At 39.0% G+C, this 12,533-nt stretch overlaps 1 protein-coding gene across 1 annotated transcript in view; it reads right to left on the bottom strand.

Moving 5' to 3' along the window:
• grk4 (G protein-coupled receptor kinase 4) overlaps positions 1 to 12,533 on the bottom strand; it is a 72,928-nt gene that overhangs the window by 18,000 nt on the left and 42,395 nt on the right. Inside the window, exons 5-6 of the mRNA XM_037689713.1 lie at positions 11,549 to 11,649; positions 194 to 286 (exon numbers count right to left, since the gene is read on the bottom strand). Coding sequence (XP_037545641.1) covers positions 194 to 286; positions 11,549 to 11,649 — 194 coding nt within the window. The remainder of the gene's footprint in view (positions 1 to 193; positions 287 to 11,548; positions 11,650 to 12,533) is intronic.

Below are 12,533 nucleotides of genomic sequence, written 5' to 3'. Positions count from 1 at the left end.
TTTGGCAGGACAAAAATTAGATATTAAAATGAAAAAACACAGCAGGGAGCAACAGAAATATCTACTGTGTACAACTTGTTAATTGTGTGTGTGTGTGTGTTGGGGTGGGGGGGGGGGGGGGAGAAAACACAAAGTCCTGAAGGGAAGAAGAAAACGAAGGAGTATTCCTGCTTCATTTGCAGCTCGTGCCCACCTTTCCAACCATTTCCACTGCAGGAAGCGAGAGAAGTACATGGACTCCTGGTAGGAAGAAAATGGAGCTCCACTCAGATAATCACGAACTATTCTGGGGAGAGGAGAGGAAAAAGGGTGGTGATCATTGTTGATAACAATAACAGAACACTGCACATCTCACCAGCCTGCGTTCAGACATCCAATCTACTGAATCAGACGCGTCTGCCTGTGAGTTTGTTCATTTGCTGGTCGCGTTACTGTTCAAAGCTGCTCTCAGCGGAAAAACTCTGATACACTGTGAACAAAGTGTCTGAACTGAGCCAAGAAATTACACCCCCCCCACCACTTTTTAAATTTTTTACCAAGGAAAATATCAAATCTCACTCCACAGGCTGTGCATTAGTTGATCTCATCACTGATTTAAACCTACAAAATATGTAACTTCCCATCCATTTTGCTAAACGAATAAAGATATAGTTTCCCAAACAAAGTTCTCTGTGAGGTCAGAAAGGACTCAAGTCTTCCCGTCTCCTGGACAGATGTCAAATATCACTCCACCGAGAGTTGTTCGAGGACATTTCTGACATGAGTGTGTCAGCCTCGTTTTTTCAAACCGGCCTCACCACAGATGTTTGATCTGCACACCTTGCCCTCTTTAGCACCTCCTTATCAAACAGCAACAAACCAAAGTGTACAGGAACTGGTTTGAGTTTTATTGAACACTCGAGAATTTATTTTTTACGTTGGCAGACTCCGTTCCATATTTACATTAAATGCCAGGAGACACTTTATAGCAACAGCTCTGCTCTCTAAGGATTGCTACATTCTACTATGTGAGTGTTCCAAAAGCAAGTATTTGAATTTGGGACCCATCACATCAAATCAAGGATTAAAAATCAAAATAAACTAAGCACATTTTCCAATTCATGGCTTTTAAGCTACAGTTTATAGATCATCCTGATTTCATAAGCAGGTGCAAAGATAAGGTTTGATTTGTCTTACTAATCTGGATCGCCCCTAAAAATCCTATTTTTTCCATATTTGAATGATTTGAAAGAGGAAACCTCAAACAGTTTTGGGTATTAGGATTTCCCTGTGTGGCTGTGGCTGAGTGGTTAGAGCAGTCGTCCTCCAATGCAAGAGTTGGGGGTTCGATTCCATCAGCAGTCACATAATGAAGTGTCCTTGGGCAAGACATCGAACCCCTCACTGCCTCTGATGTGTGTCTCATCGGTGTATGAATGCGATAAAGCACTGATTATTCTTTGTATAGATCTATGAGTGCTGTGTGAATGGGTAAATGAGGGCACAGATTGTGTTGCAAAGTGCTTTGAGTATCTTGATAATATAGAAAGGCACTATATAAGTGCAGTCCATTTACCAATTCCCTGCAGGTATTCAAAGTAGCTTCTCTAGCAAAGCTTTTCTGCTCAAAATCATCATTGTTTGTTGGTACTTTCCATAAAAGTGTTTCAAAACATTCTTTGGGATTATATTCGGGACATTTCATTCAAGGTACCCAGAGATAAGGTATTTGTTAATCTTATTTTAACAAAATCCAATTAGCAAGAATTTTTTCAACCAATGCATAATAGCTGGATATCTCACTTGCAATTCAGTCCTCAGTCAACAAAGTCCATGCTCAATAATCCAGGTATACAATCCAACATTTTTCAGTCAGGTCATCTGGACAGTTTCTTTTTTTGTGCTGAAACGTTTCGTCTTCGATCCGGAAGGCTTCATCAGTCAAGGAAACACAAAACTGATTCTTCCCCAACAGCTTACTCCAAAGTGGAACAAACCGGTTATGTTGATGCTAAGATGGTCTCTTTGTCACGCCCCCTCCTCCATTGCCGGCCCTCTTCAATCCTCAGTCCAATGTGACTGGTCTCATATTTATCACTCGCTGCTAAAAGTCATAAACGGAGCATTAATGTGGCTGCTGCAGACAGCCAATCTTCGAAAACAGAAAAAATGTCTGTAACAGTGTCATTTTTACAGATATCTCAGCATCTATAGTAGCTGAGAGTCAATTCATAACACGTACTCTGACCGTTATAATATTGCATGATGGTTGAACATGATGTCACATTAAAGATTTGCTGCTGCTGAGAGGATGGCTCTGCAGAGGGTGGTTAAGGTTCACAGAAGACAGTGGGGAGCAGCCTTACCACCACCTCGGACCTCTACACATCACGATGCAGGGGGAGTCTTAAAACATGGATGCTAGTAGAACTGGTGACTCTAAACTGGTCTTGTGATGAACTGGTGGGCTGACCAGGATGCAGCCCACCTCCTGCTGACAGCTAAAATGGGCTCTAGGCCCCTCGAAACAAGACAAATACAAAACTAAAATTCAGCTTCACAAACAAAAATGTGCTTTTATTTTTTCAAATATTCAACTAATCTATATCAGAATTATCTTATCGACAACTATTATTGGAACTATTATACACTTCTGTCCACAAAACTTGAGGTAGGACCATTTTTTTTTAATAACAGCAAAAAAAAATCCCCATTGATGCACCTTTAATATCGATGCACATAACTAGAGACCAAAGTCAAATGGAATATTCCTCCTTTCCTCTTCCACACAAATGTTGATGTGCTCCTTGTATTTGGCCTGAAGATTTTTCTTAAATAACTTTAACACTAAGGAAGACAAGTAAATGTGCCTGTGGTTACCACCAGCTGCGCCTGGCAGAAGGCTCCAGAGCAGAGATTTTCCACACTGGAAACACCTCCTGCTGCATTAAAAGAAAACTAATTTATGTCACTATGTGATTCAGTTGCTCTGCAAATGAGCTGAAGGTCTGTTTATGATTATTTTATCTGAGTTCTCTGGACAGGAGTTCAAAGATAACATTCTTTCATCAACTTGCATTTTTTTTTTATTCCCTGATTGGAAACGAAGGCAATTAAAACTCCATTCCAGTGAGTGATCTACACTTTATAATCAAAACATAAAATAATACATTCTTAATTTTAAGAAAAAGTTGGGAAACTTAGTAAAATGAAAATAAAAACAGAACGCGATGACTTTCAAAACCTACTAAAACAAAACATATTCACAATAAAACAAGCCTATCAAATGTTTAAACTACAAAATTGTACCAGCTTAGGAAGAAATAGGGTAAACGTAAATGGTACAAATAAAGAACGGCTGAGGCAGCATTGATAAGATGTTCATTAGACTAAACACCTGGAATCACATGCAGCGAAGGGCTCGACGCTCTGCTCCTGGCATGATATAACAGTATGTTCCACTGCAGCACAAGAATAACCATGAGTGAGCTAATGTGGGAATGCAGCTCTGCCAAAAGTCACGTTTCCACGTGCAGCACCATGCTTTCCAGCAAGCCTTTTAGTCCCATTGAGCTTTGGAACACAGGATAAAAAAATTAGGGATAAGAAATTACACAATGAAAAAGGAAAATGACCATGGAAGGAAGGAGTGATGACCACACATTTAAAAACATGTGAACGGCTGTGTAAGGCAGCAACACATGTCTGTGTTCCTCCATGCTTTGCACACTTTGCCGTTTTGCTCCCCATTTACACTTAGTTTCCATTTGGCCTCACATTTCCCTAGTTTACGATTTTATATGGTGGAACAGTTGGTCTGCGCAGATGTCTCGCACGAAGGCGACTACGTGCTGGCTGGGGCCTTTTTACTTGAAGTTTGCATGTTCGTCTCAGGCATGCGTGGGTTTTCTCCAGGTACTCCAGATTTCTCCCACAGACCAAAAACATGCATGCCAGGTTAACTGGCTGCTCTAAACTGTCACCGAGTGCGAATGTGAATAGCTTTCAGTCTCGTTTACACCGTCTCAACACAGAGACAAAAACATGCAAAAAAGTGCATGATAAAACAACTTTAAAATGAAATAAGGATAGGACAGGTGTATTATGTGTACAGTGCTGCGGTCTTATAATCTTGGGGTTGCAGGTTCGAACTAGGGCTTTAACAGACTACTTGAGTAATCTACACATCGATTCCTAGGACATCCGATGAGTTTTTTATTTCACGTCGAGTATTCGTGGTGACGTCATTACGTTGCCGTTACGTCATTGCGTCACGTGATCCGCACCGGGCGGTGTAGAAGCTACAAAATGGATTCCTCCAAGCAGACAGATGGAATGGAGCAGGTCCAGTCTTGGCAAACAGGTAGAAATGCATCAATAGTCTGAAAATATTTCACTAAAGATGAATCTTCTGGTTCAACTACCGTAAGGAAACAGAAAATGAATCAACTTCCTGACTGTTTGGAGCTCATTGCGAACCGATGTTACACCATATTCTGTGACCACCGTATATTGTGACCGTAGGGGGTGGTGTTGCATGCACTGTTGAAGGTCACAGAATATGGTGTAACACCAGGTCCAATGACCGAACCGGAACCAGCTTCCTCTGACCTTGTTTCACAAACAAAAAGCAAAAAATATGAATCTCTAAACCTATAAAAACATATAACCATATTATTCTCTAAAACTAAACCTAATGCGCACCACAGCTGGCGGTGGTGCGGGGTGGTCGTCCGCCCCACTGTTTTTAGTTTTGTTTTTGACTTGATGCACGTTTCTTTTACTTTTGCAGCTTAATAATAACAACTAATAGTTTAGTTTTTCCTGTGACTTATTTGCTGTATGATTAATGGTAGGAGCACAATATACGCTCCCCATGTTTTGTTGATCTTTTTTGTAAATAATGACCTTTTTTGCGATTTTATTTATTTTTGTATCTGTAGATCCTATGATATCATCAAGTACTCGAGTTCTACTCGAGTTTTATTATGTTAATGTCGAGTTTAAAAATTATGTAGTCGTTCAACCCTTAGTTCGAACCCAGGTTGCGTCAGAAAGGGCAACCAGTGTAAAACAATTGCCAAATCTTTCATGCAGGTTTGCGCTCTGTGGTGACTCCTGCAGGAGGGAGTAGCCGAAAGAAGCTTAATGCTTTTTTTCTTCTCAAAACCAGTGTTGCCAGAAATAGGGAAATTATCAAATGTATACAATAAGTTTATGGTCTATAGGACATACAATATGTAGTTTTTAAAAAGCCCAAATTACCCAAATATACAATAGTTTTGGCATTATTCAACAAAATTCATTCAACCTATATTTAAACAGGTTAGTCTCATTAAGCCTTGAGGACTCATTTACAACAGAGACCTGATTTTAACAAAGAATGATGACAACAGTAGACAATCATAAAAGAAAGCATACAAATTGAGAAAAATAAATGAAAGAAAATTATATTAAAAAACAAAAGAAAAACAGCTAGGTTGTAAGGCGATGTAGAAAACTAAAAACAGGAACATGTCTGCATTGGTTTTTGCCATGAACTGTTTGAAGTCACTTAGAGAGGTCAAGGTTGAGAGCTTCTGATCCTTTTGTAAGATATTCCAGGAAACAGGAGCAGAGTAGGAGAAGGCCCTTTTGCCTATTCGGTCTGCACTGAGGAAACACTGCATGTAATAATGTCCTGAGAGCGCACGCTGTAGCTGCACTCACGTAGTGACGTGTAGGAGGAGATGTATGAAGGCAGCAGACCAAGAAGTGATTTAAAGATGAAAATGTACCAGTGAGAGAGTCTGTGTGAAGTTAAGGTTGACCAGTTAACCAGTGAACACAGGGTGCAGTGATGGGTACGGTAGTTACAGCCAGTTTTGAATCTTAGTGCACCATAATAGACAGCATCCAACATCTGCAGGGTGCTTGTAGGAGCGTTCATGTAAATAATGTCACTGTAATCAATGGAGGGAAGGAAAGTCACAGTTACAAGGCGTTTCCTAGCATTCAGAGTTAGACAGGATCTATTTCTGAAACAGAAACCCAGTTTAACTTTCAGTTTCTTTACCAAGTTTTCCACTGGAGCTTAAAAGAGAGATGTGAATCGACCAAGATACCCAAGTATTTATAGGAATCGACAAACTCAATAGGAACACCATTCGAAGATAAAATCGATGGAAGAACTGCTGGTACAGACTTCCTGTTTGAAAACAACATCCCTTTGGTTTTGTTGACGTTTAGGACAAGTTTGAGACGGAACAAATCTGACTGGATCATGTCAATGGCGGATTGCAAAAGCTGGAAAACCTTATCAACTGTTTTAGCTCGACAATAAACAACTGTGTCATCAGCATAAAAATGTAAGGATGCGTCAGGGATGCTCTGACCTATATTACTTATGTAGATTGTGAAGAGGGTGGGTCCTAAGACTGAACATTGTGGTATAATAAAAAACATTTTATTCACGTGAACCCCCACATATCAAGGGATATATCTGTTCTCTTACTTAACTACAATAGATTGGGTTGAAATATGATCATTTTAAAGGGGCAGCACAATATTTTGTCCCCTGCTCAAAACCCTCAAACAAATCCCATCACACACAAAAAAAAAATCTAAGATCTCCTAAGCTTTCAGTAAAGTAAACCAAACTGAAAGCTAACCTTTCCAGTGAAAATTTCCTAATACTCTCAAAAGGTTTAGGCATCAAAGTAAATTTCCAAAACAAAAGTATGTTTTTCATCTATAATCCCTGTTTTTCCAAATGTTTTCTTCAGGGTGCTTCCCTGAGAGTTTGAGGTGGGTCAGGAGTCCAGTTCCAGCTGAGCCTTTAGTGAACTTTTCAGGTGATCCTTTCACAGCCAGACAGCTCTGAGTGCAGGCATTTGAGAACGGGGAAGTCTTTAAGCAGAATGTGCGCAAATGTTTCCAGGGACACTTTGAAGTGCCGCCTGCTGAGCTGCAAAACTGAAAGCGGGGAGTCATTTCCAGTAAACAGGCTGTAAGAAGTAAACTGTTCCTAGCTACTTAATATATGGTTGTTTAATAGTTTTTCCAAAGCACAGCTGATCATTTATGTGACCCGTCATGACTGTAGGTGATTTTCTCATGTCAAAACTAGGTTTCTGACCGGCCAGAATGCGTTTCTTCTTTCTCCAGAGCACATTAACTCTAAAAACGGTAAAACCCATGGCAAATAAACAGGCTTCACACACTTTACGGCAGATTATTCCTCACTGGAAGCAGAAATAATCGAGAACGCTGCAGCTGGATGAAGAACTTCACGCAGCAAGCTTAAAGAGGATGTCAATGTTCATTGTTTGTGTGAATGACTCTCAGCCACTAACACGTACTGGTAAAAAATGTTATGCTTTCTAAATGAGCGCGAGACCACGGTGTGACAAACATCTCATGTTAGTCGAAGTGGCCAACTCATAACCATGTTAATCTTCGTTCATTCCATCCATCACATTACAGGACGACGCCTAATTTTTACTTAATTAAAGATTGTGTTTTTGGTTTAAACTCACTGAGCTGTGGCAGATCTGTTGTAAATGTACATTCATTGATTACTTTCTGAGTGTTCATGAAAAATGTTGCTAACAAAACAAAAACACACACATGCATAAAGATGTGGGCTAAAACCATCTCCTCTTTTCGCCTTCAGTGCCAGGTGACAATAAATCACTTGCAGTCACTTCTACCAATGCAATGCCAAGTTGTTCAAAATACCAAAACATATTTTGATTTTTGTGCATCCTTGCTCATCGAAAATGCTTCTTAGGCCTCAAAATCTGCTTTACCAATAACCAGCAGAGATGCACCGATCCGATATTAACATATCAAAATTTTCTAGATTGGGTATCAGTGACAATAGTTATGTTTACATGCACAAAATTCTTTGACGGGACTGAAATTCATTCATTCAAGGTTATTTGAGCAAGGACAGCACAATAAACAAAGTTACATGATAAAAACGAAGCAAGCGTTGTTTTGTGCAAAGGTTTTCTAGCCACAGGCTAATTTGCAAACTCAGTCCTTGGTTGGACTTTTATATAAAAACAGCTAAAATAAAAATTTAATTTAGTTAAAATTAAACAGTTCCCTCACACACACACCTGCTCCTCCATCCCCATGGAGCTCAGTGTTCACAGACTTTGTTTTGTTTCAGCCATTTTTTTTATCTGGGTATTAAAAACTCTAAGAACTGTTATAGTTTTTATTGTGGATGGTAAACTGTTCAAAATATGAGGGCCTATAAATGAGAAGGAACTTTGACCAAATGATGTTTTGTATTTTGCAGGTTTGCAGTCTCCATCAACCGCATCTCTTGTTACAACTCCTGAGCTGCTGACTTTTAAAATCATCCTGCTCAACAGCTTTGGGGCAAGACCATTAATGCATTTAAAAGTCAATCTTAAACAAGAAAAAACAATGTCATAGCTTAAGAAATTATATTTCTCCAGTATTTTACAGTGGTGCCACTTCAATTGTTTTTGGTCTAAAACGTTCAGTGCTTGTGAATACAACGTCCTCATAGGTTTTAAAGCAGATTGAGTTGCTTGGCTCCAGACAGTGACACAGTATGAGAAATGAGACAGAATCAAGGCATGTAGGTACAACTGAGCAGATTTTCCACATTAACGTGATCTTATAAGACGAAAAACAATTTATGTTTGTCTTAATAGTTTTAAACAGTTTCCTAACGTGAGCCTCAAAATTAAGGTGGGAATCTAGAATGACATCCAGATATTTAAACTCATCCACTTTTTGGATTTCTTTTTGCTCAGTCACAACTGAAAAGTTACAGACTTTACGCTGGATAGTGAAACACATTGAGACAGTTTTATTGCAGTTCAGAGTCAAACAGTGATTCTTAAACCACTGACACTCCCTTCATCTCCCTTAATTTTCAGATTAAATAAATCAAATGCATCATTTACATGGGCACAATCCGTTCGTGACGAGCGTTTACATGCAGCGGGCTTTTATTCTGAATAGAAGTACTGACATGTGCAGAGTGGTAAACTCTCATTAAGAGGAAGTTCTACTTCCGGGATGATCGTAAACAAACCTGAGCGCCCAAAATGGACCCGCGCCAGGTTTTAATGACGGTGGAGACGTTACTGCACTCACTGACTGAGCTACAGGTGATACAGATCATTTTGAGCTCTTTCAAAGTTTCTAGTAGAAATGTTGTGTCGCTCACCGACCAGTTTTGCTTCCCCGACATGCTAATATTATTAGCATTAGCCAGGTGGAAATGACATAGGTCGCACATGTGCAGTCAGGTCAGTTTTTCACGATCAGAAAAAAAAAAAAAAACAGATTAAGTGTTTACATGCGCACCGTTCAGGTTTGCATAAACCACCTGTCGCATTCTGATAATAAATTATTTCGGATCGAGCTGAAAAAACAAAAAATAATCCAAATGGGGCGTTAACATGACGCATTTTTATTCCGAATGGCTTTTTAATCCGATTACGTATGTCCATGTAAACATAGCTATTGTGACCGATCCATAAGGACAGGAGCTGATTGCAGTTTATTTTAAATATCTGATAACCAACTTAGTGAACCATTGTTTTTTTCCTCTTATTTCAGCTCGTTTATTATTTATTTTACATTATATTTAGAATTCCTGAACTATTTGAAAGGGTTGCTGAAGTTTATTTTTTCATGTTTAACCGAAGCTGTGTTGTTGTCAGTTTCAGTATCTTTATTATTATTTATTTTACATTGGGTGTTATACTCATAATTGCACTGACTGAACAAATTAAAGTTGTGTTGTTTTTACATGTCTGACATGTGAAGCTATTTGTGTTGAAGTGTGCTGTACTGGTGTAGAGTTTTCAATAAATTTGTAATTCAGTACATTTCCGTCTGCGTTTAAAAAAATAAAACGTTTCAAGTTCATTCTGCACAGTTTTTCCTGCATCAGATCGGTATCGGATCTGTATCAACCGATACAAAACCTCAAGTATCGTATCGGAAGTGAAAAAAGTGGATTAGTGCATCCCTCATAACCAGTCAACATATTTTAGATTAAATAACTAACAGCTCAAACTGTGATTTACTTACACAGCAAACTAGAGAACGTATAAAATTTATCACCATCTTATAAAAGTGACAACTAGTTTCTACATTTTCCTAAATATTCTTCAGTTTCAGTTACCGGCAAAGTTAGACAGCAATGCATGAGCGTGTGTTTGGGGTGTAATGATCCCGTCTGTTTGCTGCTTCTGGCTCTCAGAGCAGGAAGCAGAAACACCTGCGTCACTGTTTGTCAACCTGTGTGCAAGAGGAAAACTAACTGAGGTGGCTGCTGTTTCCGTGCCAGCCGTCCGGATGCTTTCTCTGCACATTTTTCATTCCTTCATGCGTCCCCTCCGCCCCCATCCTCTGCCAGTGTGTGCGTAAAGATGCATTACGGAGCTTTAGGTGCCAAAAGTCCCATCACAACCAGGGACAGGACGCACAGGTCCAAACAGACGACGAGTGTGGAAACTTTTCCAAAGTCACTGCACACTGAGGGCAATATTCAGTGATGGAAGTTAAAACGAACAATCAAAACGTTTCTACATAGTCTAAATGCACAAGTTCAATCCAAATAAAGAGTTAAGATGTGTATTTGCATATATATACATATAAACATTTTAAATACAATGTAAGCATCTCAAATGTTGAAACTAAGAAATTGTATCTTTTGGGGAAAAAATTAAAATAAATTTATTTTATAGCAACAACACATCTCAAAGTTGGGTCATCCAACTAACCTATTGCCAATCAATCAATCAATCATTCAATTAATACATCCATCATCTTTACCCCTTCTTCGTTTTCGTGTCACTGGTAACCATATCCAGCATTCACCATGCGAGGGGCGGGGGACACCCTGGATAGGTCTCCAGTCCATCATAGGGACACACAGAGACCCAATTAATTTAATTAATTGAAAAATGCTTCTCCAGCTGATTCTAATTTGTATTAAGTACTTTTACAAACTTTTGTTGCCTCTGTCCCAGCTTTTTGATGAAGTATTGCTGCCTTAAAATTCAAAATTCTCTTATTTTGCCAAAGATGACACAATGTCTTAGTTTAAACATTTGGTACGTTGACCATGTTCCATTATGAATATAAACTGGTGTTATGAAATTTGCAAATATTTGCATCTTGTTTTTATTTATATTTTAGACAACTGGTAAATGGACTTTACTTAGATAGCGCCTTTCTATCTTATCAAGACAATCAAAGCACTTTACAGTACAATCTGTGCCTCACCCATTCATACAGCACTCTACTAGATCTCTACAAAGCTAATTGAACAAATAATTCTAAAGAGTCTAATTAGAGCTTTATCACATTCTTACACCAATGGGACACACGTGGGAGACAATGTTTCTTGCCCAGGGACACTTCGGTATGCGACTGCTGGTGGATTCGAACCCCCAACTCTTGCATTGGAGGACAACTGCGGTAACCACTCAGCCACAGCCTCCACAACATCCCAAGTTTATTGGAAGTGGGTTTGTAGAGGCATGATCAAAGCAGGGGGTGCTGAAGATGACATTTAAAGACTTACTTGTTGCAGTCGTTGAAGAGCTCCTTACACGGACTCTGCTCCAATCTCTCCCGGCACCGAGCAATAACATCCTGGGGAATGTCGGGCAGATGGGCCGCTGACTTCAAGGTTAAACAGACCATAAAAAAGTGTGAGACAAGCAGGGGAAAAATAAATAAGACAAAAGCAGAGTAAGATGTTTAATGTTAAAATTAAAAAAGCTGAAGATTTTAACAAACAAGTCCGTAATGGAAAATATACAATGTTTCAGGCCTGTTTTTCACCATTCTTGAGTGGTTTTGGCCTCTAATGCAGAACTCATTCAAGTCTGACAAGTCTGAACATTCCATCATGTCATTATTTATTTAAAGAATAAGCCAAAATGCAGAAAGGGTGCAAGAAATACTCAGGACCAATTTTAGTAACGGTTATTAACGTCAATGTCCCCCGACACTGAAGATTTTTAACAGTGAATGTTTTTAGTTTTTGAAATGAGTGTTGTTCTGGACTGGAATTGAACATGGAATGCAAGTAAATCTTAATGTTTTAAGTGTAAGATTTTCAAGTGAGTGGGAGTTAAACTGTGTAGAAGAACAGAGGTAGGTTATGGTTTTTCTTGTCCGAGGCGGTGCTGAGTGACGGACACCAGACTGATCTTCAGCCCGCCCACTCATTTGAAGAAACTGTACTTTTAAGCAATATAAAAACTAAAAAGCATAGTTTCCTCAAATGATAAGTGTAGTCTGTTTACATATGATGGTGGCCATCTTGGATTTTGACGTGGCAATGCAATTTTTGAAAGGAACCTTTTTTATGCCTAGATGCAGCCAGACACAAAAAAGGAAGTAGGTATCTCACTTATTTTCCAAGTTATCATACTCACAATGTTCACTCATGGACGGAGAATATTTTCAATTCCCCATTTTCGCTTTGCAACGTGGGCCCAATATATATATATATATATATACATATATATATATATATGTGTATGTATATATATATATAT

Source organism: Nematolebias whitei, chromosome 16, assembly GCF_014905685.2.
Source record: "Nematolebias whitei isolate Nwh7 chromosome 16, NemWhi1, whole genome shotgun sequence".
NCBI classification, from domain to species: domain Eukaryota; kingdom Metazoa; phylum Chordata; class Actinopteri; order Cyprinodontiformes; family Rivulidae; genus Nematolebias; species Nematolebias whitei.
The sequence above is the reverse complement of the archived record's forward strand: the minus strand, read 5'-3'. Positions and strand labels throughout refer to the sequence as shown.